The sequence below is a fragment of the Giraffa tippelskirchi genome, chromosome 7 (assembly GCF_054371585.1).
Source record: "Giraffa tippelskirchi isolate mGirTip1 chromosome 7, T2T-mGirTip1v1.2.pri, whole genome shotgun sequence".
Lineage (NCBI taxonomy): Eukaryota > Metazoa > Chordata > Mammalia > Artiodactyla > Giraffidae > Giraffa > Giraffa tippelskirchi.
Window position 1 is genome coordinate 74,658,815 of NC_137281.1, and position 26,871 is coordinate 74,685,685.

General features: G+C 39.9%; 2 protein-coding genes and 1 pseudogene across 16 annotated transcripts in view; 2 read left to right on the forward strand and 1 right to left on the reverse strand.

Moving 5' to 3' along the window:
• IQGAP2 (IQ motif containing GTPase activating protein 2) overlaps window positions 1-26,871 on the forward strand; it is a 307,037-nt gene that overhangs the window by 218,995 nt on the left and 61,171 nt on the right. For 8 of the 14 annotated variants that reach the window (XM_081505894.1, XM_081505895.1, XM_081505897.1 and 5 more), the window contains 4 exons: window positions 11,969-12,059; window positions 16,650-16,817; window positions 21,206-21,348; window positions 23,170-23,340. In XM_081505894.1, coding sequence (XP_081362020.1) covers window positions 11,969-12,059; window positions 16,650-16,817; window positions 21,206-21,348; window positions 23,170-23,340 — 573 coding nt within the window. The remainder of the gene's footprint in view (window positions 1-11,968; window positions 12,060-16,649; window positions 16,818-21,205; window positions 21,349-23,169; window positions 23,341-26,871) is intronic. The other 6 variants (XM_081505900.1, XM_081505904.1, XM_081505906.1 and 3 more) reach the window with 1 other exon arrangement.
• Window positions 244-7,975, reverse strand: F2RL2 (coagulation factor II thrombin receptor like 2). The gene is made up of 2 exons (XM_081505909.1): window positions 7,800-7,975; window positions 244-2,885 (listed from the first exon to the last, which is right to left on the reverse strand). Exons 1-2 carry the CDS (start codon window positions 7,861-7,863, stop codon window positions 1,774-1,776), a joined length of 1,176 nt encoding a protein of 391 aa, XP_081362035.1. The 5' UTR covers window positions 7,864-7,975; the 3' UTR covers window positions 244-1,773.
• Window positions 24,781-26,842, forward strand: LOC145512416 (choline/ethanolaminephosphotransferase 1 pseudogene; annotated as a pseudogene). Its single transcript, XR_014058501.1, has 2 exons — window positions 24,781-24,875; window positions 25,367-26,842. The product of XR_014058501.1 is annotated as a choline/ethanolaminephosphotransferase 1 pseudogene (transcript).

The window sequence follows — 26,871 nt, forward strand, 5'->3', positions numbered from 1 at the left end:
CTGTAGGTAAAACTGTATTACAGTTCATTATTTTGCAGTTTGCAGAAAGCAGTTCCTTGCATTTGGGTTTTTGTCGTCTAGAAACTTATTTTAGTTTTGGTGTTTTTTTTGCTTGCTTTAGTGTTCACCTTATTTTTCCTCTTCATGTAACCACACAGATACTGTAAATGTTCTTTGTGTGCATTTTTGTATTTTTTGTAGTCTAAGTCCAATGAAATAGGAAACTCTGCACACTCACAAATCAGCATTTAAAATGTCTTTTATTGTTTTGATGGGCATTACAAAGCGTACAGTCAGTGCACATTCCTACAGATTTAAAAATTCATCTCACAATCCTTTATGCCCTTAACCACTAATAATCACCTTCTGTCTGATCTCTAAACTGAGGGAAAGATTATCACAAGATATCATTTTCCCATAAAAACTATGTTTAAGGACAAAAATAGTGGAGCCATTATTTTAAACTTATAAATGACCTCTTGACTATATTCTTAGCTTTCTTTTTTTTTTTCTTTTTTGATGTGGCCAACCAGAAATAATATGCCCTGTCATATGGAATACCTTGCCTTCTCAATATGAATTTAATTGGCTTTCATGCTGTTTAGGTGCCTTGAGATTTTATTATTTCATTCATTCAACCACAGGATGTGCAAAGCATGGTGCCTTGCCCCACAGACCCTGGGAAGACTTGGGCCTGGCATTATTACTAGAAACTTAAAGAAGGGCGAGGACAAGCCCCTTCTCTACTGCATATGGTACTTAGTAAGTGCTTATGGGATTAACATTTGTATACAATTGAGCTCTCTAAAGAGCCATAGTAAAAATACAAAAAAGTTTTTTGAAGGTTCAGATGAGGAAAATGAACTTCTGGATAGAGAGTCAGGGAGGAGTGGCCCTTTGAGGACTTGGAGAGATGGAAAGAATTAAGGCAAACATATTAGAAATAGCTTTCCAGTGAGGGGCAGGGGCAGAACGAGGAGAAGTGTAGATTACAGCAAAGGGAGAAGCTCAGCCAGTGCTTACATCCCATGCATGTTTTTTGGTAGATAAAATTAGTGTCAGTCCTGAATGCTAATCTAAATCTTTATAATTTATTCCAAAGCAGTGAATGGTCAATGGAGGTTTCTGAGCTAGGAGATTTGAGTAATATATTCAAACTGGCATTTGGGGAAGATTAATCATAGCAACCCACTCCAGTATTCTTGCCTGGGAAATCCCATGGACAGAGGAGTGTGGCAGGCTACAGTTCATGAGATCACAAAAGAGTCAGGCGTGACTTAGTGACTAAACAACAACAAATGTAGCAGTGGCCTGAGAAGTGGAGGACAGGCTGGCAGTGATGAGGATGGTTAGAAGGCAGAGGTGGGCCCGGGTAACAGATGTACTGAGAGATACTGTGCACATAGAGTCAGCTGGTGAGGCAGCCCTCAGCCTGAGAGTTGAAGGAGGCAGAAGAATTAAAAATGACAGCAGATACTAAAAACAGAGATCTTAACCACCCCCGCCCCTGCTGCACCCTTGCTCCCTGTTCCATCCTCAACCTTCACGTCATCTAGAGCAGAAACCTCTTAGAAGTAGGGAAGATGGCTATTTCAAGAGCTTGAAGTACCAGTCGGACAGATGTGTCAGTTGCCATAAAGAGAGTAGAGATATCTTTTCTCTGACACTTTTTTTTTAAAAAAGTTACTGCGTATGTAATGCTTTATTTTGAAGCATTGTTTTTTAAGAGCTCAAAAATGGAACTAAAGAATAGAGCTCTATGCATATGTTACCTCAAGAATGTATCTTTTCACAAATAGCTTTCCTTGTTCTCTTAGATGATTTCACCATTGTAAGGTAAGCACTGGAGTGATCTGTGATTTTCGACATGAGAAAATAAAGGAATGGATCTAGGCAACTATTCAAGCTACCGAGGCACAAAGCTATGAGATAGACAAAGTATAAGGCATCGGTGTTGCTGTAGTAGTAGTTTGCATGGTGAATAATAAGGATGATATTGCTTGGAGCAAAGCAAATGGTAAAAATCACAAGAGTGAGGAGACTCGCCTTAATGTACCACAACCACCTACAATCTTTTGCATTAAGCGTCCAAATGATGGCTGTGTAGCAGTAGATAATGACCAGAAATGGAATTAAGAATCCGAAGAATGCCAAGGAGATGAAGTAGTAGAGCTGGAAGGGCGACGAGGACTCACATGTGTTGTGGACATCGTGGCAGGTGGTGATGTCTTGCTGGACAAGATAGTACTCCTGCTTCAGAATGAAAAATGGCAGCATGTATAAGAAAACCGTTGTCCACACCAGTCCACATGTGAGCAAGGCATAGGTGCGCTTGGGCAGTCCCCGGTAAGTGAAAGGATGAACAATGGCTAAGTAGCGGTTGATACTGATGCAGGCGAGGAGCAGAATGGAGCAATACATGTTGCCATAGAAGATGACTGTGGTGGCCCGGCACATGACCTCTCCAAATACCCAGTTGTTCCCATTGAGATGGTAAGCTATTCTAAAGGGCAGTGTAACACAAAACAGAAAGTCTGCAATGGCCAGGTTGGTGTAGAAGATGGTCATACGGATGGTTCTGGTCCTGAAGAAGAGCATCCACAGGGTCACTGCATTGGCCGGCATACCTACTGCAAACACCAGGATGTAGATGGCAGGAATCAATTTGGTACTTAAAGGGCTGCTCAGGTACCCCATGGTAGCATTATTCACATGGAGATTTGAATCAAGTTCTTCAGGGCACTTGATTTTTACAGTTTTGGTGGTTCCTGTCCAGCCTTCTATGGCAGAAAGGGGGAACTCTTCAAAAGAATTTTGGGGAGCTCCACGGAAGGTCTTAATAGGTAAGGTTGGCTTTGCCAAGTTGTCTGCATCATATTCCATGCCTGTAATTGAAAAGAAGTATTAACATGATTCATCACTGAGGGATATCTGTTGTTCAGGAGACAATAAAACTAGATTTCTTATGCTACATAATTTCTGTAATGGTAGGATTTAGGACCCTTTTATAGATCAGGTAATCAACAGGAAAGCATTTAATGTATATCATGTGCCCCAGCAGCATGTAAACCCATGCAGGAAACCAAACTAGATGACAACTCTTTGTATGTAAGGAATTATAATACTATAAGAGGAAACAAAAATAGCACTTTAAACCATTATAGGCTAATGTCACATTGATTATAAACTGCATAGGCTTTCAGACAGTATTTAATAGATTTAGGTATTGGGGCAAAATGTCAAGGAAAAGATGAACATGAACAAAGATGAAGCAAGGTACATAAAGAGGTGGAATTTAATAGAAGAATAAGAATCTGGTAGGTGCTGAATGGCCACTGGCATTGTGTAGGCTGATGTGGGATCTGGGAATGTCAGATAAGTTGATTTAGCAAATGTTTATTACATGTTTATATGCCAGGGAAGCACAGTTTTAAATCAATACCATTCCTGTCAATTCACACACTAATGGAAAAGATGCACAAAAACACATTCTTATGCAAATAAGGTACATCTGGCAGATGAAGTTAAAGACTAGGTTACAGCCCAATCTCTGAAGGGCCCCTAAACTGTCCTAAGAAATCACGTGCCCATTCACAGATGCTGAGGTTGTATGCAGACACAGTTGTGGACAGAGTGATGGCCACTGAGGTAGACAGCATGATGGCTCCCCGAAGATTCCATGTGCTAATGCCTGGAACCTGCAAATATGTTACTTTCTGTGGCAAAAGGGACTTTTGTGGATGTGCTTCAGGATTTTGAGATGGAATGAGTACCCTGGATTGGTGTAATCATAAGACTCCTTGTAAAAGGGAGAGGCAAGAGAGCCAAAGTTGGAGATCCTGGAAAAGGCTCTGCTGCCAGCTTTGAAGGTTGGAGAAAGAGCCATGAGCCAAGGAAGGCGTGTGCTTCGAGAGAGTGACTAAAGCAAGAAAACAGGTTCTCTGTTGGAGCCTCCCTGCTGACATCTCTTTTCAGGACTTGTGACCTTCAGAAATATAATAAATCCTGTGTTTTAATTTTGTGGAAATTTGTTACAGTAGTAATAGAAAACTAATATAACCGTGATTTGACTTGTTTAAGGTCAGTTTGATGACAGTGTAGAGAAAAGGCTAAGAGGATAAGAAATGAGAGGCAAAGCGATCTGATTTGGACGCTTTGTTGTTGTTGTTCAGTCGCTAAATTGTGTCCGACTCTTTGCAACACCATGGACTGCAGCACACCAGGCTCTTCTGTCCTTCACTGTCTCCCCGAGTTTGCTCTGATTCATGTCCATTGAGTGAGTGATGCTATCTAACCATCTCTCAATCCTCTGCCACCCTCTTCTCCTCCTGCCCTCGGTCTTGCCCAGCATCAGGGTCTTTTCCAGTCAGTCAGCTCTTCATGTCAGGTGACCAGAGTATTGGAGCTTCAGCTTCAGCACCAATTCCTCCAATGAATATTCAGTGTTGATTTCTTTTAAGATTGAATGGTTTGATCTCCTTGCATTCCAAGAGACTCTCAAGACTCTTCTGCACACATGCATACTCAGTTGCTTCAGTTGTGTCTGACTCTCTGCGACCCTATGGACTGTAGCCCACCAGGCTCCTCTGTCCATGAGATTCTCCAGACAAGAATACTTGAGTGGGTTGGCATGCCCTCCTCCAGGGATCTTCCCAACCCAGGGATCGAAACCACGTCTCTTATGTCTCTGGCATTGGCAGGTGGGTTCTTTACCACTAACACCACCTGGGAAGCCCCGAGAGTCTCCTCCAGCACCAGAGTTCAAAAGCATCAGTTTTTCAGCACTAAGCCTTCTTCATGGTCCAACTCTCACAACTGTACATGACTACTAGAAAAACCGTAGCCTTGACTATATGGACCTTTGTCGGCAAAGTGATGTCTTTGCTTTTTAAATACTATCTAGATTTGGAGGCTACTGTAATCATTTCAACTCAGGTTGGTGGGTTACAGAGCTGGAGTAATGGCAGTGGAAAGGTGAAGATGAACACATGAGGCTCGGTAATGGAGGCTCAAAGGGGCTTAGCATCTGGAGATGGTGCAAAGGAAGCAGGAAGCAAAAATGACTGGGAGGTTTGTATTCTGGACAAAATTGGAGGAGAGGCAGATGGAGCATGGCACAAGGCACGGGGGCTGAGGGTGCAACACAGGGAGAAGCTAAGATCTCAGTTTTGAATATTCCTGAGTTTGAATTGCTGGTGCAATATTAGAATGCAGAATCTGCCGTGACAGGTTAGACTTAAATGTGGAATCCAAAATTTCAGGAGCCCACATGAGAGGTATGGGCCTTTTAGTCTGGGTAGAGACAGTACTTTGATTTTGTGCTTGAATGTACTGTAGGGAGAGATGTGAGAAGAAATAATCCGAAGGCAGAATTGAGGGGGAATGCCAGATTTCAAGAGGGGAGGGGACAAAGGAAGAAAAATCAGAGGAGGAAATTGATGATTCAAGAAGTTGGAAATGAAGAAAAAGAGTATTAAAACAAATTATATACTACAAATATTTGTCACTTAAGTGGCACGTTGATACTAATAATCTTAATTCTTGAGAGAGCAATTTTAAAAACAAAGTAAACCTTAACACTCAAACCTGCTTGTCATTATGTAATTTTCCATAAATTAATCCTTGATGTGTAGAGAAAGGAGATTCTCTCACATTTCTAACGTTACCTTAAGACGGGCTTTTATGCTATATGTAAACCTAATACTTAAATCGATTTAAAATGCCTTACTCTGCCAGTTACCTCTTTTCACATGACCTCTGAATTCCTACATGTTGAATCCTGGAGGTTAGTTAGTGTTTAGCAACCTGGCTCTCCTTCAAAGCCAGTTTCTCATCCAGCTTTAATCTCTACTAGTTCACCCTCGGGTGAAATTGAAGTCTCCCTCATAACCTTGAGATTATAAAGACTGAATTTGGGGTGTAAGCAGAGGGTGTCCTTGTAAGGGAAGAACGATTAAAGGAAAGAAAAATTGGGGAGGTGGCTTTCTTCGATGCCTGTGTATAGAGATGAACTTAGGAGGCATGCTGTGTGCCACTTGAGTACAGCCACTCATATCCTTCTGCTCACTTGGGCATTTTGGAAAATTCTCACATCTGACATCATGCGAAGAGAAGGGCCTTTTCAGGCAGGCACAGAGCTGGAAAATGGAGGCTGAAAACATGCTGTACGAGTTACATCCCTTTAAGATCTGGTAAGAGAGCCATTGAAACCCAGTGTTTGTCTGTTTTCGAGAATTCCAGTGATTGAGCAAGACATCATGCCTGAAAAACTGCTGAACAGTGACTCTGTCAACAAGCCTTAATTGTATTTCCATGAGAATTCTGGCTCTGATCCAGCTCAAATAAGTCTTTTACGCCTTAGAGCCTGGTTTTCCTTAAGAACTAATGCTTGTTAAATTATGTGTGTATTTCTTTTTCATTTGAGTGTTTTATACAGGTTTATCTGACGTGATGTCCCTGAAATGTGTTTCAACCTGAGAAAAGGCTTTGGAGAGGGACTGACCCACAGGGAAGAGACTTCAGTCACTAAACGGGGGGGGTGGGTGGGGTCTGCCTCCCCATTTCTCCCCAACCCCTAGTGACGAAAGCAAATTCACCGCCTTTCACTTTGCTGCCTTTTATTTTTTTTATAAAACTTTTTAACTGAAGTATAGTTAATATACAGTGTTGTGTCAAGTGTATAGCAAAGTGATTCAGTTTTATGCATATCAGATATGTAACATATATATTCTCTTTCCAATTCTTTTCCCTCAAGGTTATTATAAGATACTGAGTATAGATGCTTGTGCTATACAGTAGGTCCTTGTTGCTTGTTGCTTACCTGTTTTATATATAATGTATATATGTTAATCTCCAATCCTAATTTATCTCCCCTACCTCATGATCTCCATACTTTATCACACTTTAAATTCCCCCCTTTTCACATCCAGCAAACCCCACCAGCACCTTAAAGGAACCACCTCTGCAAACTTCTTTTCTTTTGCTCTTCTGCTTGATTTTGGTTCATCCACTCCCAGAAGGAGGTCTCACTTACCTGTAACTCCCACACGAGCAACTGCTTTCCACTGGTTCTCTCAGCACTGTCCTAAGACCACGTCAGGCCATTCCAGCTGTCAGTGTAGGCAGCTTTCCTTTATAGAGCCTTGGAGTTTTTTGTATAATTTTTATTTTCCCTGTTCACTGTCATTTACTCCCATCAGCTCTCTGGCTCCTAAATGTTCACTGGAGAATGGAACCCCGACAGTAAGGAGGTTGTGGATACCCCTATCTCAGATTGATTTAGAGCAAGCAGGAAGTTACCGGCTAACATTGCACTGAGTGAAATAGAAAACACATACTTCTTTTGGGAAATGCTAATTCATTAGCATCAGTGATTACTGAAAGCAGACCGACCACTCTTTCAGGGATTATTCTTGTTTTCCTCTTTTGTGACTCACCAGGAGCTATTAACATGGGATTTTTTTAATCTCTTTTAAAAAATGTTATTTTTTGCCATATCAGAGGAAATGCTTAGAAAAACAAGCAACTTTTAAAGAAAATTGATTCTTGATTTAATTGTAGAGCTCTCCTGTCTTGACTGTGCCACAAAATTTTAAATACGAGCAGAGAACAGTCTTGGACAAGATGGGAATAGTGAACAAACTGCATCTCTTCACATCCATGATTCCCCCTTTTAATAAGTAAGATTCCACTCTGCCTTTGGGGGTACAGTTTGTGTGAAATGTGAACGAGATTAGATTCGGTTGACTCTTGGGACACAAAGTAGCAATCCCACCCGACATCATAAGAAAAGAGCTTACCGCTTTGACAGGAAGCAGGCGACAGAAGCAGTGCTCCAACGGCTACGAAGAGGACGGCTCTCATCTTGCTCCGAGCCCGCTCTCTCAAATGTGTAGGGTTAGGGGGTAGGGTTTCACCTCGGCTCCATGTGCTGGCACCCTGGTTCTCTCTGTAGAACGGGGTTCTGCTGTGCTCTGCGGACAGGAAACTCGCCTGGGCCCTCTGCAGGGAAAGGGCGTGACAGCACTCTGCATGACTCAGGCTGAGCCTCTGAGCGTTCGTTATCCGTGGAGAAAAGCATGTAACTCCTCCCACTGCTCACAGGCCTTTCTGGGCAGAAGTTGTAGTTCCTACCCCGTGTGTTTATGTGCATGGAATGAATGCAGATAAGAGCAGTCCTTAACAGAGGTAAGCTGGAAACAGATGCTTAGCAGCAGTTAAATTTAAATCTGTTCCTGATCTCATTTTTACCCACTTTAAAAATAAAGTTCCAGGGTGCCATTTCTACCTAGTAACTGAGCTGTCAGAAATTATCCTTTTCCTTTCAGCTATTTCAAATCTTGTTAGATTCATTATGTGATTGTAAACTAAATGAATCACAGAAAGCAAGCTTTTTTTTTTTTTTTTTCAAGACGTTAAAGTTGTTTTAAGCGCTTGATTACTCCTCTGTCAGTGTCACATTGGTCTGAGTTTGTCATCAGTGCTTGGGCAAAGCTTGGTTTCATTGTGTTTTGTTTTGCCATAGGTCATCATATTCTGAGCCATTCAATAATTCTATAGGGTCAGATAACTAGGGATCCCCCAAAAAACACTATTTGATTAAACTAAAATCATAGCACAACATTAAGATGCAGAGGACTCCCTTTATCCAATGGGTATTGGTGAGCAGGTTTATAATAAACTTTTATTTCTCAACTGTTGTAAAATATACATAGCATAAAATTTGCCACCTTAACTGTTATTAAGTGTACAACTCAGTAACGTTAAGCACATTCACACTGTTGTTTAACAGATAAGCTTTTATGTGTAGTTATATTCTGGAGGATATAATTTAATATGTAGTTAAAGAAACTGCATTATAACAAATTTTCCTATAGTTAACAACACTTAAACACTAATCTAGACAGCCCAATAGCTTATTGACTATAAAAATGCAGCAAGAATCAGAAAATGCAAATTTCATGAGACTTAAGGATGAAGAATAAGGTGGGAGGAAACTAATCTGTGTAAACTTTTCACATCTTATCACACCAAGAGCTTTACAATCAAAAGTCAGTGTTTAACATGTATATTACCATATGTGAAATAGATCGCCAGACCAGGTTCAATGCGTGAGACAGGGTGCTCAGGGCCAGTGTACTGGGATGACCCTGAGGGATGGGATGGGGAGGGAGGTAGGAGGGGGGTCTGGATGGGGAACACATGTACACCCATGGCTGATTCATGTCAATGTATGGCAAAAACCACTACAATATTGTAAAGTAATTAGCCTCCAATTAAAATAAATTTTTTTTAAAGTCAGTGCTAATACTTCAGCCAAATAATATACAATTACCTGGTAACACAGTACAAATTGAGGTAGATTTTAAATTATTTACAATTTTCTAAGAATCCTCTAAATTCAGGAATTTATAACTTGATTTTCAGATGGCCTACTTTTCTGTTGACTTAATCCATCTGTAACTCATATATTGAACCTGGCTTTTTAGCTGAAAGTAGAGACTTGAACAGGCTTGCCTGTTAGCTCATTTGGTAAAGAATCCACCTGCAGTGCAGGAGACCCTAGTTCAATTCTTGGGTCAGGAAGATCCCCTGGAGAAGGGATAGGCTACTCACTCAGTTTTCTTGGGTTTCCCTGGTGGCTCAGATGGTAAAGAATCTGCCTGCAATGTGGGAGACCTGGGTTCGATCCCTGGGTTGGGAAGATCCCCTGGAGGAGGGCATGGCAACCCACTCCAGTATTATTGCCTGGAGAATCCCCATGGACAGAGGAGCCTAGCAGGCTACAGTCCATGGAGTTGCAAAGAGTCGGACACAACTGAGTGACTAAGCACAGCACAGAGATTTGGCCATCCTGTAAATACCCTGTTTCCAGTCTTCCAGTGATCAACTGAAAGGAAGACCTTACACTGGTAGGCTTCAATTTTTACTCTTGGCTTTGCATTTAACTGTAGCAACCCTTTGCTGCAATGGGTCATGATTTAAACTGTTGACTTAAATTATTTTGATTTGCAAAGTCTCTCTTGGGTTTAGCTTATAAAACTAATACCTTCAGCTTTGAAATGGATTGTAACTTTCTTCTCATCTGAATAAAAGTTTGTATGGTGCATCTTCTACACTGGTGAGTTATGAAGAAATTTGGTAAATACCTTTCAGGAAAAAAAAAAAAATCTGAGACAGACAGAAATGAACTTGTGTGGAGCTTAGTTTTTAGGCTGAACCTGGGGGAGTGGTTGGGTTCTCTTTGGCTTAGAAGCAGAGGAAAAATACTTGCTGTTCCCCTGTCCCTTTACCCTCTTCTAGTTCTAAACTTCCCATCTTGCTTCCTGTTTGAACCTTCCACATCCATTCTCCCCAAAAATGGAAAATCTTATTAGCTGGTGGTTCCCACGTGGCAGATCCAGCTAGAGGTGATTGTGGAAGCAGGAACCAAGCCTTCATCCATGGTCTTCTTTAATCTGGGGGTTACAGGATGAAATAGCAGATATTTTGGCTCATTTTCAGAGCCCTTTCCCCATGTATCATCTCTTATTAGGCTCTGAGGGAGACAGAGTTGAAGCCTGCCAAAAATGCTGGTGAATGTTATTTCTCCTTCCTGCCCCCCCATCCTTCTTGAGTCCTAAATGATGGAGTTGGTTCTGCCTGGCTCCAGTGAACCACCCTCTGTTCATCACAGTCTTTCTTTAGGCTATCGCAGAAGTAGGCAGATATTCCCAGGTTTTTAAAATGAAATGTCTCGTCTTCTCTAAAATACTTGATTTCTACCAGTAACAAAATTTACTTGTAATCTTAGACAAGCTTATATGAAATGCAGTTGCTATCTGGAAGCCTTCTTTAGTTACATTGTATGTTGGCACTGCCTTTGGAGTAAAATCAGAATCATCCCTTAAAGTAAAAATGAGTAAAGGTAACTCAATACCTTTTTACTGCTGCTTCCACTTCCTTTCTGAAGCTATCCTTAACGACTTGGTCTTTTCTCCCCCTGCATCTCAATACTCCTAATACAAATTCATCTCTTCTTGGCTATTTCTAAACTATCTATAGTTAATATTGCTCTGATCACATTGTATTACAGTTTTTTATTTTTCATTATGGTTGATTACAGGATATTAAAGATAGTTTCCTGTGCTATACAGTAGGGCCTTGTTATTGATCCAGCAATTATAATTTTTGATGCACCTGCCCCTTCTGCTAAACCGTTAGCTCCTTGAGGGCCATCACCATGTTTCTATTTGGATACGTTTGTTCTTATTTTTGTCACTGTGTCTGATGAAATCCATGTATCATTTTTTTCCCACAAATTGAAAGTGTTCTGTGGCCCCCTGAGCCACCTTGGGAGCCATAGTTACTGAGTGACTGGGGGAGAGAATATTTGATTGACCTGGGTAGTCAGAGAAGGCTTTGTTGGAAGAGGTGGCATTTAAATTAAGGCCTGAATGGTAAGAAAATACCAACAGCCATACACCTGGGATCTGAGGGAGGCTGGTGTGAAGGTCCGCAACAGTGAGTAGACAAGGGGGAGATAAAACCAAAGGGATGAGCAGGACCGGATCCTTAGATGCCCACAGTCCGTGGGAAGGGAGTGATGTTTCCTTCATACTGCTGGAGAGAACCTCTGAAGGAGTTTCGCAGAGGAATGATGTGATGAGATGTCCTTTTTGGGAGGGGTCATCTGGTTGTCTGTAGAGGGCCACTGGGGTTGAAGCCGACACAGAAACAACAAAAGCAAATAGGAGATTGATGCAGCTGTCAAGTGAGAGATGATGGAGCGGGGGGCTGGACTAAAGGGGTGGTTGTGCAGAGAGGAGAAGGGGTCCCATTTGGAGTCTGTCTCATCAGTAGTTTGTACAGTGTGTGGCCATGCTGGGTTGTGGAAATTTTAATAAAGTGCCTCCTGAAAGACCATTAATAATTCTGTTTCATCATCATTCACTGTTTTTTTTCTTTTATTCTGTGACCACATTCTCAGGACCCTCAAAGTGCTTCTAAAATTCTTTGGCTGGATGAGATACAGCATGCTGTCAACGAGGCCAACAAGGACATAAACAAAGCAAAGCAATGTAAGCCCTCGCCGCTGCCTCCTGCTGCCGCAGCTTCTTGCTTGCGTCTGGCTATCCCCCTGAACTTCTGTTTTAATTCCTAATTTTTAAAAAGTGTGCTATTTTTAATTTCTGAAAAGATATGAACTGTCACCTATTTTAATTCTTGAATTCATATTTATACAAAAATAAGATTGGTCGGTTGCACTGGTTTTCGCAGTTAAGTACTATTTCCAGCAAAATCTGAAGTTGTAGCTGAACCAAGTCCAGAAAGCAAAAAATAATTTCTCAACTCTTAAATTTATAGTATAATCAAGTCCTTTTTTATCTTGATCCTTAGAAAGCTAGACCATCCTGCTTAATAAATGCCTGTCCTCCCTTCCATGCCTTCCATTGTAATAGCATTTTTCAAAGAAACAGAACTATATATTTTTTTTCCTATGGAAAAAGAACTACATATGTAGCCGTGTAGTTTCTCTGGAAAGCAAGTATCTAGTACTGTCTAACTGTCTCTACATACATATATATGGAAAAATAAAGAGAGACTTCATTTAAGAAATAGGCTCATGTAATTGTGCAGAGGCTGAAAAGTCCAAAATCTGTCAGGCAGTCTGGCAGAGGCCAGGGGACGGCACTTCATCACCAAAGACAAGTGACTGTGGTTAGTACAATATTAATAGATAGCAGAGTCAAAGCAATAATTAGAAAAATCTGACTCAGAGACCAATGGAATTTGCTAATTGATTGTGGTATTCCTAGAAGCGAAATCGACAGTCTAAATTCTTACTTGATGTGTACAAGTGGAGGAAGAGTTCTAGGTCAGGTGAGTGGAAGTATAACTTGAATCATAAACAGAAAGTCATGGTCCCTCCATCAATTCCCGGACTCGAGCCATTTATAGACCCAGAAACCCTTGAATGAAGGAGGGGCTAGGTTCCCCTGGGAAAGGGCCCTGCTGCGTTACCAACATGTTATACCCTACATGGTGACTGTGCTGGGGGGAAAGGGCGCAGTCAGACTTTTCAGAGATTACTGGACTTTGGCTCTGAACTGACACTAATTCCAGGAGACCTGAAACTTCACTGTGGTCCGCCAATCAGGGGATGGGCTTTTAGAGGTCAGATGATCAATGAAGTGTTGCTCAGGTTCATCTCACAGTACATTTAGTAGGTGCTGAAACCCACCCTAGGGTTACTTCCCCAAGTCCAAAATGCATAATTGGAATAGACGTACTTAGCAGTTACCAGACCCCCCACTTAGGCTCCCAAATAATAGTTTTTGTTTTTTTTTAAGCATCTATTTTCTTAGAGGATAATAAGAAAACTCACATGGCGATCAGGGTTATATGCTAACACTCTCCATGTATAAATAACCTATGTCAATTAAAATAAGATTCCTAAAATTGTAGTTCATTAACCTGTCCGTTCATGATTGTATCAGGTCATAGAATGCTTTGAGATGCCTAGTCTTGCTCCGGAAGATATGCTTTGAAACATCGCAGGCATGTGTGAGGAACATCTGGTTTTTATTTCCTTAGCCTGAAAAATATGTGTATTTCTCCAACCTGAACTCTACATCCTTAGAATCTTTGAAGTCTTTCTGTTCAAACATTCTAATCCTTAAGGAAAAAATAAAATTAAGCTGTGTACACAAGAGATTTAAATTTATATATTAAACTGAAGGCATCCGTAGTTTGAAAAAAACACTTTTAAGAAATTATATTGTCATCAAGGCACTCAGATAGACTAAAAAGGTTATAGTTTTTCTCCTAGAGAGCAAACCAGTTTAGAAGTTATTTTATTCCTTTTTTCTATGTTGTTCTTATACTTGGCTTACAAATGTTAAGCCGATCCTCTTGAGACTCACAGGTCTGTTTACTATGAGTGTAAGAGATTTTCTCAAATGTGTGAGATTTGTGTGCTCCACACTTGCACATTTAAAAACCTTTCTTCTACTTCCATCCTGTTCCTGAAAAGAGTTGATATAGTGTCTTCTATGATTTATAACAACAAAAAGATGTTCTAAAGATAAAACTGCCTATATTCTTACACCGAGATGAGAATTTTCCAGTGTTTTCAAAACAAGGAGTTTAATCTTACTTTTAAAAGCATTATTCATCCTTTGTATGAAGACTTGAAAACAAATTCTGGTCACATGTTGCAATTATCAAACCCACTCTCAGATAATTTGTTGGCCCATATGTTTGACCACAGGCAAGATTTGAAAGGGCATGGTAACTCAAGATTCCTTGTTTTGGGCCTGATGTCCATTTTCACTGGAGTATCTTGCTTTCTTCAAGTAGATTTGTCTCTACTTTTGACTCCTTAGAGCAATGTCGTTCAGCCATTATCCATGATTGTACCCTAAGGAGTCTTTCTAGACTTTTCCCCCCCATGGTGCTCTTTACCATGAAATTTCAGTACCACTAATATATACCTGCTTATGTCCCATATGTAGATATGTGCTTTTATATATAAAGTTTTGTTTTGTTTTGTTTTTACTTTCTCTTCCTAAGAACCAATTTTTACCCTACTGGGGGTTATATCACCTCACATTTTGAGAATGCATGTCTTAGAGAAGCCCTTCTGGCATATGGATTAAGACATAAATATATTTTTGGATCTTAGGAGGTTTGGAGGAGGTTTCTTCATTTGTTCCATAGCAGAAACATACCTGACTTTCTGGATATTGTTTCTGTGTCATTCTCAGCTCTCTGGAACTTAATTGCAACCCATAGCTTAAGAAAAAAGCAATCAAAATAGGTGTCTCAAAGCCTGAGCACAGAACTGATTTTTGTCAACTCAATGGAGACCTGGTGGACCGATGCTTTGAGTCTGTTTATTCTTATCTTAGGCATACAGCTTACCTGTTGGTTATGTCTCTACCCAACTCAGAAGCTATGATTTACCAAGAAGTTAGGTGCTTTGGCTGCCCTATGCAGGCATTCAGACAGGAACAAAAAGTGATAACTGACAGTGGTGTTAGAGGAAAACTAAGAAGAGGAGGAGTTTGGGACCATTTATTGCAGGAGCAAAGTAGCCCAACACCGCCATAGTCTTTGAAAATATCACATTATCGCACAATATAATTTTGATGCCATAAAGAATTCTTCTGGCAGCTCTCAGCAAACATTAAGCACCAAAAATGTACCAGGGACTGTGGGTAACATGATGAGCAGGACTGAGTAGGACTGTACTATTAGATTTTTCCCCAGGGCTTTAGTTTTCATGGAGCAGGATTCTGTTAAGATGAAGGCTGGTACCTAAAGGAGTCAGCTTCAGTCATCTAGAAGATTAACCAATGGACCCACTGCTTGTACATCAGTACATATACTTGAAAGAAATGTATGCCTTCATAATACCCATCTTTTAAGGCAAATAGCATTTCACTGGGTTTGATAAAGCTTTTTGACATATTTCATGTGAAGATCCTTTGTCATTTCCCTGTTCTTTCCTCCCCTCTGAGACCACAGACTTCTCAAACACCAGGACTGCATTTTTCTCCTACTAAACTTTCCTGGAGAGGAGGAAAGGGGGCAGCTTCCCCATTCCCCTTAACTTCTATATTTGAAAGAACCCACCACTGTAGCTTTTGTTCAGCAACAACTGGAGTTGGCCACTGGAAGTCTTTCGCCTTCGTGTGCTCCTCCAGATTGCATGATTGGACTTGTAGGTGTCAAAAGTCAGACTGTTTTTCCTACCACATCAGCCTTCACAGTTCCATGCACATCTGAATGTAATTTGATGACAGCAGTATACCATTTAGCATTTGTATGGCAGATTTAACATGTGTGTTTAAAAAGAAAGGAAAAAAAACTATCTTTCTCCTCTCTCTTCATCAAGATGTTTTTCATCTATAAAGTGTTTTAACCTGGTTTCTTCCATTTTTTTGTTCTACCTTTCTAACTCAGTATATTTACAGGTTGTGAAGACAGTAGGTCCATTGGTGGGGCCAGAATATCCTTACCTAAACTAGATGGTAAAAAATTCACCACGTTATTTTACTTTAGGCAACCAAGAGTCGAATGTGGTTTTATTTGTGGGGAGAGGCAGACATTTGAAATGGGATCACGTGCTTTCTAGGTCTAAATTGGTTCCAGAATTAAGTTTCTGGACTCCACTGCACGTATCCACCAGCTGTGCCCATTTCCTTTCTAGAACAGTCATTCAGGTTGCTAAGGACAATCTTGAAAGTATACTTGCGCTGTACCAGAGAATGTCAGGATTTCTGTGGCTTAGATAGTGTTTCACTTATTCTAGTATAAATACATGTTTTCGTAAATCTTGTTCTCAAATACTGATTAATGACCCACATAAGGGCTGCATATCTACTGTCAACATATGTCCACCCTGTTTCACAGATCACCACAGTGGGCAGAACCTAGTGCCTTGAAATCATGCAGGAGTAATGAGGAAATACTGCTCCTGTGGATTTTATTCCTCTTACAACCTGAACAGTTGATGACTGTCTTGAGTGTATGCAGTATATTCTCTCAAAGGGTAAACAGGTTTAATACCAATGCATTCCTAAAAGGTTGACTTATATCTTTGCATGCCTCTAGGGTGAGTAGAAGATAATTATTAACAGAAACATTTCTTTTTCATTACCCAGGGGTTACACTGATCGTTGATGTTAATCAGTTTTTGGAGAAGGAGAAGCAAAGTGACATTTTGTCTGTTTTGAAGCCTGCCGTTGGTAATACAAATGACGTAATCCCTGAATGTGCTGACAGGTACCATGATGCCCTGGCGAAAGCAAAAGAGCAGAAATCTAGAAGTGGTAAGCTTCTTCACTGCTTAGCACAAATTAAATAGCATTTTGAATGTGGTGACTTCTGTGGTATTGTGTTATCTCAGTTTTGAGACAAATAATTGCTTTCAAATGAATATTTCTGAATGTTTGTCATCTCTGGCAAAGGAAATTTTTTAGTGTTTCTTTTCCTTTTTTGTCTTTTGGAAATCTGTGATTAACTTGGTGGCTGTGGTGGGTGCCATATACTTGAGAAAATACAGTATTAAAAGGAGATTTTGCTTCCTTTAAGTTTTGCCATTGAGGCATCCTTCTAGTGGTACAAACTGATTTTTGCACTAATATATCTCTTCATCCTTTTTAAAATAAATGATACATTATTGTATATTTATTAATGTACATTAATACATTATTAAATAGAAGTAAAGAGTAATCTTGAAAGTATAAAATGAAATGCAGCAAACTGGTCTCTATTAACCTTGGCATATACTTTTGCCTATTCAATCCATGAAATGTTAGCTCTGGAAACTGTTTTAGATCATGAGTTTAGGACTTATTTTTCAGATTTAGAAAATCACATTGATGGCATTTTGGACAGAGGGAGAAAATGACAGACCCAATGAGATTAATTTTTGGCAGAGATAGCCCATCATCTCTTTAGTATAATAGATTTTTGTTGAGCACTTGCTGTGTCCTACTGTCAAGGATTAAGATGTCTCCTGACTCAGGCTGATGTTTATTCGTACCACATGTACATAGTACTTTTCATCTTTAGAAAATTGCTTTGACAATATATAGTCTTAGAAATGGAACTTAAGGGGAAAAAAAAACCTTTTCCTTAATTCACTGGAAGTCTGTCCAGAACTACCCTATGTACTTATAATTTGCCTGATGTATTTCTAACTTGGGAATTGTACCCTCTGATTCAGAACATTTCCTGATAATGAAATAGGAATAGGGCTTCTGGCCGTTCACTCTTACTTGGTGTCTGATCACCCCGAGCCTCTCTCTGTTCCCGTCACATCTCTTCATCAGTTACTATAGTGCCCCCGCCTCATCGTTTATGAGGAAAGACTTGCAGGACTGTGTTTGTGCAAGGGGTGATTTTCTTAGAGATAACTCATCATGATTTCAAACCCTTGGCCCAAACTTAGTTTTATCTGCTCTTCCCTAAACTTGCCTGCTCCTTTTCCCAACCGCCATGTTCTGATCAGCAGAGAAAAAAAATGTCCCCAGATAGCCAATTTAGAAACCTAGGAGATACCTTAGATTCATTTTTTCTGGAAAAAAAGAAGAGAGTTGGGACTTTCTAGAGATTATACTGAAGCCATAGATGGATTTGAGACATATGCCATCTTAATACTAAGTCTTCTACTACCACATACCATGGTACGTCTTTGCTTTTAATTAGGTCTTTAATTCTTTCAACAATGTTTTGTAGTATTCAGTGTATAGGGCTTGCACTACTTTACTTGAATTTATTCCTACCATATTTTATTATTTTTGATGTCATTGTAAATATTTTCTTAATTTCATTTTGGGGTTGTTTGTTGCTAACATATAGAAATACAGTTAATTTTTTTATTGAGATATAATTCACATACCACAAAATTTACTCTTTTAAAGTATGCAATTCAGAAGTTTTTATTATACTCCCAAACTTGTAGAGCTAACACCACTAGTTAATTGCAGAATATTTTTCTTATAATAAGTGGAGCCCATTAGCCATTGCTCCCCACCCCCAACTCTCAGCCCCAGACAATCACTAATATACTTTCTGTCTCTCTAATTTTTACTATTCTGGACATTTCATATAAACAAAATCACACTGTGTCTGACTTCATGTAGCATAATGTCTTCAAAGTTCATTCATGTTGTAACATGTATCAGTTCCTCATTTCTTTTATGGCTGATAACATTCTGTTGTATGAATATGCCACATTTTGTTTATTCATTCATCAGTGGATAGAATTTGGATTTTTTTCTCCAGTTTTGGCTATCTAAGTAATACTCATGTGAACATTTGTATACAAGCTTTTATGTGGACATATTTTCATAAAATTTATTTTTGATGTTGATTTTGTATCCTGAAACCTTTATTCTAGCAGCTTTTTAGATTCCTTAGGCTGCCACCTATTTTTATAAATAACGGTTATTGTAATCCAGCCACACTCATTAGTTTGTATGCTGTTGTCTCTGGCTGCTTCCATGCTACAGGAAGAGTCAAGCAGTTGTATGAGAGACCTATAACACCAGACCGAAATTACTCGCTGGCCCTTTATAGAAAAAGATTACCAACCTCTGTTCTCAGAGGAAGAGGAGAAGCTTTCTAGGGAATTAAAGACTAACTTGCATTTTCAATAGAGCTGTGAACATTGTTTGAGGGTGTGAACAGAATGATGTATTCTTACCTCTTTCACCGCTGGTTCTAGGGTGTCTGTTTTTCCCCAGACTAAAGTGTTCACTCTTATGTAGGTCACTTAGCCTTAGAGCTCAGTTTAGGTCTTATATAGGTATGATTTTGTCTGGAAGGCATCCAGAAAGCATGCTTCCATATAGAATGCACTTCACCACTTAATTCACTGGAATCTTTCTCTGTTGTGCTTCCTTAAAGGCCCATAATTAGTCTTTTCCCTCAGTTAACAAACCAACTATGTGCATGCATGCTATGTCGCTTCAGTCATGTCTGACTCATTGCGACCCTGTGGACTGGAGCCCACCAGCCTCCTCTGTCCATGGGATTCTCCAGCCAAGAATACTGGAGTGCGTTTCCATGCTCTCCTTCAGGGGATCTTCCCAACCCAGGGGTAAAACCCACTTCTCGTACATCTCCTGCATTGGCAGGCAGATTCTTAACCACTAGCGCCACCTGGGAAGCCTCAACAAACCAGCTATACTTCTTAGGAAAAATCCTTTAATCCTGTTCTGGCAATGGCCTCCTCAGCCTTTGACCTGACTCTAAACTCATACTTGATGTGAAAATGATAGAATTTTCTTTTTCTATTATTCACTGACATCCCAACCCAAATAAAGCCTTACAGTGCCAATGTGGTTTGCTTTTAACCAACTAAGAACTTTTTACTTCTCAGTTCTTATGAAAATAAAAGATATCCATTCCCACCATTTTTATTTGATTTCCTTCCTTCCCACTGAGAGAGTTGCCTTAAAAAGTGTTCAATCTTCTGAAAACATTTATGAATCTGATAACTATTGTTGAAGAAAATATATAATGATTACTTGTGATCATCCCTATTTGACTGTACAATATATTTTCTAGTAAACCAGCATTTCTAAACAGATAATAGTTGTCTTATTGGCCGTTTGAAGAGATATGTATCTCTCTGTGGATCTGGGCATCCACAGAACAGTTGAGAGGCATTAAAAAACCAATTGAAGAATCAACACACTTTAAAGGGCCTTAAAGTTACCTTTGCTTAGTTATTTGAATCCATTTAAATATTGTTTGAGGAAATTCACTAGGACTATGATTTACCTATAAAGGCAATTATTCTAGTGCTCACTTGGCAGCAGTTGCCTTAGCTTGGTCTGAAATTTTTATTTTTATTGTTGTTTTTAGCTCTCTGGTCTGAGATAAGAATCGTAACCATTCAACAAAATAAATAGATTGCTAAATCTATTTTGTTGATTGCAAATCTATTTTGTTGATTGCAAATCTATTTTGTTGATTGCAAATAGATTGCAAATATTCTTGACCAATTTAAGCCATGACTGCCATAGATGTTTTTTTTTTTTTTTCCTAGTATTCTCTCCCTGAGAAAATTAAGTCCGTTCAACAATTTTTTCCTCCTGATTTTGTGTGGTTTTGTAGAACAAGATGAGTCAGAGGAATCAGGAATTTTCCTTTTCCCTACTTAGTGACCTCAGTGGTTCTGTACGCCATTTTGTGCTTTGAATAAAGTTTTCTGCAAAGATGAGTCACTTCTGCTTTGGTTTAAGGCAAATCATTAAGTAATGGGTCATCCTTAAATAGTGGGTCACAGCCCTTGTAGGCCACTCCTTTTCGAAGAAGTTGCTGGAAGACACTCTAAACAGAGGATTCTTTCTCACTGGCCTCCCCGTGTACTTGTGGTGCTATTCACGTCTACCTGGTGTTTCTCTCCTTGTTTACTTTTCATTCTTGCTGGCCATGTGTGACTCCTTTAATCCTCATGAGATATGTGATATGCAGAGCTAACATTAGACGTCACTCTCCTTTTATTTTGGCTTAGTAGGGAGCTGCCATTGAATACACACAATTCATTCCATTTTAATGACTCATTGCTAATGATTTTAACTTAGATTATCTGAATGCCTGGTGGAAAATATCCTTGTTCAATTATTTCACTTACTGAAGAAACTACGTTAATGTTAAAAGTTTCCATGTTCCTCTCGAGAATTTAACAAACCTTTTTCTTTAGTGTCTACTGAAGGTTCATGGCTTAAACTCACCCTGCAGGAGAAATATGATTACTACTACAATATTGATTCAAAAGAGAGTTCCTGGGTCACACCTGAACCCTGCTTGCTTAAAGAATCATGGCTCATGGGAAAAGAAATTGAGGTAGGAGGCTGCTGTTTGATGGAAAAATGTACTATATAAAGAAAAGTGTGATTGCTTTTCTATTTCAGAATCGTGGAATTAATGGGAAGAACTGATTTATTTGAAGGCTGGATATGGACTAAAGTCTTCATGAACTGCAGCTTGGTGTGGCTGGATGGTTACTGATTTCTAGAATGTCTTCCGTATGTCAGAGCAGCACCACAGAGCAGGGGGCAGATAAAGCTCTTGCAGATTATGTAGGATGGCAGATTATCCTAAGAAATCAATCTTCAGGCTTTCCTTGACACCAGAGCTCAATTAGTGGTAATTCCTTGGTTGTCAGTATTCAAGATGTCTTATTTCTTTCCCCCTACCTCAACCTATAACAGGGAGCAATATTCTTGAAAGAATGTTCACCAAGATTGCTTTGGACTTGAGACCAAAAGTTGGCCCCAGAAGATGTGAAACTTGCTCTTTGATCCAGGCATTGTAGTATGTTTAAAAGAAAATACTTCTAATAATTGAATTCCATCTTGAAAAAAATAGAACTCGCATATATAGATCTCATAGAACTGTTCACATTCACCAGCAAGAAAGACACTGCAGGATAACAATATTGTGGACAGAATCTCCAGATCTCCAGTACAGTAACTTACTAAAACTCAGAGAAAAAGCTGTAACTTGGGTTTGACAATGCCACAGAAATCCTGAATGACAAGAAGATAGTGAAAAATGTATTCATTTACTAATTTCAAATGTGTAATGTCCCACTTTTTACAGGAAAATGGCCTGTGGCAGTGAACTATTAGTGCTACTTTGTTGAAAAATGAAATTATGGCCAATATTTAAAAACCATGTGCTATCATTGAAAGGATATGTCAAACTGTGAAGAAGCAACATTGAAAGGTTAAAACTCAAGAGACAAAAATTGCTCATATGGCATCCAAAGATGCCCTAAGTATAATTTTGTGAAGTTATACCTGATCCCAGCATCAAGATTAATAGAAAGTGGAGGATTTATGCTGTTAAAAAAAATTATTCTAGACAGTCTGAAATTACTGAATTTAGGCTGTACGTATGTCTTCTTGTGAAATTATTTATGCATCTTTTATATGATTTCACTCTTAGTTGTTTAAATTCACCATCCATGAAGTCCATTCACATGGATGGTTAAGAGGCATCTGCCATAGAAATGAGTCCAGTCTTTGCTCTCATTTCTCAAAGAACATAAAAGTAAACCCAGTTCATCATCCACATGAAGACTTCTCACAGTCCCCCTTCTTCCTGTCTTTCTCATTCATCTAGGTTTCCCTGTCCGCCCGAAAGAGTGCTTATCTTTCCTCTCCCAGCCCCTTTTCTTCTGCTCCAAGTCCTTTATTTTCTCCCAGATTTATTTGGAGTTTTCCCCTACTCCTTGCAGCTATCTGCCTCCTCTGGCCTGGGCAAGAAGAGCCAGAGGACTTCATGGGCATTGCCCTCTTTCCCTCAGGAGAGGGAGGAGGTGATGCAAACACTTATGTAATCATTCTTGTCTCTTTTACGCTCTGGGGAGCCAAGGCCTCGGGCCTGGTCCCTGCCAGCATCATCCATACATCTCCACCTCCAAATCCTGATACCATTCAACCGCATTCTCATCTCTCCCCAGATTGCAGAGGATTCTAAAACCATGTTGCTAGAAAGAAGCTGAGCCAGCCCACCCCTTGACTCTGGTCAAATCTGTTTTTACACTCAGCCGGAAAGAGCTATTCAGATCACTTTCTGAAAGATAGACTTTCCAGAAGCTGTCCTCTGTGCTCTTCTCACCTGATGTGAAGTGTAACCATAAGAAATATCTCTTACCAGGACATTGTTGAGGATATCACTGCAGATTACATCCGTGAGAAGATGTGGTCTGCTACCGAAGACATGCTTCAGCGCTTCCAAGCCACAACCTCAGGACCCCTCCTTAGGAAAGAGTATGAAGCTAGGAAAGCATTTTTGTATGAACAGGAAGAGCATGTGGTCAAAATACAGGTATGTGAGTCATCTCCCACTTGTAACAGACAGCTGTCATATCCCATGAAAATGTTTTATTTAATCATAGGACCATCAGCTACCAGCATTCTAGTAAACAAATCTGACCGAAGATCGTGTCCTTAATCAGTGCCCTCGAGTCTACACTGTTGAATGCTCCAAGATGGGAAGGATGTTGAATGACTTTTCACCTGTTGTCTTCTGGAACGTATTCAGAATGCTGTGAATAGTCAATCAGGGGAATACCTGAGAGCTGAGTTGAAATCCTGTTTCTCTAAAGAAACTAAATATCCTGTCACCTACTATCTAACCTCGTGTGCTTTCAAATTGGTTTTTTAGTGGTTAGTGGATATTGAGTGGCGTCTGAGTTTCTATGCACTAAAGAACAGAAAAGTGAAGTGGAAGTGTTACTCGCTCAGTCGTATCCAACTCTTTGCAACCCCATGGATTGGGGCCCATTAGGCTCTCTGTCCATGGGATTCTCCAAGCAAGAATACTGGAGTGGGTAGCCTTCTCCAGGGGATCTTCCTGAAGGGATTGAACCTGGGTCTCCTGCATTTCAGGCAGATTCTTCACTGTCTGAGCCACCAGGGAAGCCCGAAGAACAGAAGAGCTCATGAAATAGATGTAGCATCTCTGAGAGTGTCTTCTCTCTTATATATCTCTCATTCTTCATTCTGCAAGAAGCATCCTCTTTCCGAAGCCCTTTGTTGTGAGCTGTTCTTAAGCTTGTATGACTTGTCTGAACGTTCCAGTTGGCAGGAGGGGAGCTTGCCAGATGTAGATGTTTCTATTGTGCTCCGCTAGCATCCTCTTTCAACCCACGCTGGTTTTTAAAAGACTGCATTTGTCCTTTTGTGTGTGTCCAAAGTGATACTGTTTTTGACAGGCAGGGTTTGGTGGGGTTTTGCTTTGGCCAGTAACTTACATTTCCTAAATTGAAAGTTTTTAAAAGAGCTTCTCTTCTGTGATCATTGGCATGCTTCTCTGCTTCCCCACCTAATTATAATATTGTGCAGGGAAGAAGATGAGTTTTTACAACTTTTGTATTCTTATGGCTTGCAATCAGTAGATGCTCAAATGTCTGAGTCTGCAAGAGCTTAAGATGTTAGAGGGCAGGAAAGATTAATTTTTTAAGAAATTTCTTCTGTAAAGTTAATATTCAAAGGATTTTTCTGGGTGAACTTGTTTTTCAGTTTATTCTTCTTTTAATAAATGATAAAACACACAGGAAGTGGACAAAATCTTAAATATAGCATCATCCACACTGATGCTAAGACTCTACTTCTGCACAAAATTTGAAGAATGTTAACTGGTGTGGCATAGTTTGGACCAACCTCAAGCTCTCCAGTCTGCCCACAGCTGTGTTACCGTTAGAAGACAGCCTGAAGAGCCCGCTAGTGTAAAATCTGCCTGATACCAGGACACAGGGCTGAAGTCATGAGAGAGCTGTGGGAAGAGCAGAAACAGGAACTTGGAGGCTTTCCCCCTCACCTTAGTGGGAGCAGCAGTATTGAAGAAGAAGCCATTGCGCTGTGGAGTCACTCCGTGATGACTTGTCCCAGCCTCTTCTGACAGTTTTCTAACAAAGGAGGGTGTGAGGCTTAAAGGCAGACTATAACCTAGAGAGGAAAATGGGCTGACCTAGAAAACCAAAAGACTGTGACAGAGGGGATCACACTCGTCTCGCTTTTTTGCCAAAGTAGCTGATTCACTCTGGGTTAGGAGAATGATGTGAAATCTGAAGGCTTCCCCTCTGTAGAACAGTCGGAACTTCTTTGTGGACTGAGTCAGCCCCAGACACCGTAGTCTTTTAACAAACTCAGTAGCTCCACTGCACTGCCACCCTCAGTCTCCTCCTCAAGAACTGGGTATGTGGAGAAGGAAATGGCAACCCACTCCACTATTCTTGCCTGGAGAATCCCACGGACAGAGGAGCCCGGTGGGCCACAGTCCGTGGGGACGCAGAGTCAGACACGACTTAACAACAACCAGACTAAACAACAACTTGAGGATTTCACCCTAGCTATAGAGCAGACACTGTGACCCAAATTCCAGTGCTGAATAGTCAAATGAAAATTTTTCCTGCGCTTTGTACTGTAGCAGGGGCCATATTTTCCTGTACAAATTACTTCTGTGTAATCTTCCCAGGTGGTATTGGAAAAAATGGATCAACGATAGCAGGAACAAGTGTCCTTTCTCCTTTCCTCCATATTGAATCAGTAATTACATTAGCTGCAATGATCTACAAGAAATCAGCATTTCAGCTTTTTGAAAAGCATCCCTATCTTTATGTATTGACATGTGGTTTTGTATCTGCCAAAATCACCAATAAGCTTGTGGCGGCACACATGACTAAAAGTGAGATGCATTTGCATGACACAGCATTCATAGGTCCAGTGCTTTTGTTTCTGGACCAGTATTTTAACAGCTTTATTGATGAATATATTGTACTTTGGATAGCCCTGGTCTTCTCTTTCTTTGATTTGATTCGCTACTGTGTCAGTGTTTGCAATCAGATTGCATCTCACCTGCATATACATGTCTTCAGAATCAAGGTCTCCACAGCTCATTCTAATCATCATTAATGATGTAACTGATGTTACATAAGAAGCTCATGCTTTCTGCAGGAAAGAATCCGAACATATTAAGGAGAATGGGATGGTTAAGAACTAGAATAATTTATAATGATCGATGTTGTATAACTTTTATTCTTTGTTATTGATAACACTCCTTAACTATCCCTGTGTGAGAATGGGAATTTCAAGTTCCATCCTGTAAATGTACGTGTTGTCATGCAAGGTTGGCCCAGGAAAGCATGCAAGAAAAAAATACCATGTGTTTGTAATTATCCTGGATTCAGAGTAAAATCGTCATGGGGAACAGATCCCCAGTGGTGGAGATTTCTAATGTAGAATATTTGCAGGCCAAAATTGGTTGCTTTATAATTTTAGCAAATCGTCATCTTTTTAGTGACATCCTTGTTTAGTATCACCTCAAGCTTTCTTTACTAAGAAGCTCAGCTTGTGGCACAGATATATCCTACTAGCTTATGAGGTGGAACTTGATAAAGATTTTTGAATTTGGATTGAAAAGTTTCCTATCTTTACATTGTTGAGGAAGTCATTTTTTTATTGCTCAAGATATGGTATCTCATGGGCTTGGGAAATCCTGTTAGCATGCATAATAATGTGGTTACTCTGTCGATCCATTTTATTTTTTTAAATAAACATATGATCTGAAAGCCAAAAAAAAAAAAAAAGAACTGGGTATGGACAGAGAATACGTATCATCAGTGGCCAATCCTCTGTCTCAGGTGCTTAGCGGGCAATTCAGAAGGTGCTCAAGTAGACAGGGAGCGAGGTCAATGAGACTCTATATAGCCAGATTATTTCTGAATGGTAAGTAAAAAGAAGGCTCCAATAAAGTGGCCTACATTTAAGAAGTGAGCCAGAAAAAAAAAATCTGAAACAAAATTTTGTATCAAAAAAAGAAAAAGAAATATAAGTTAAAATATAAATGAAGTAAACA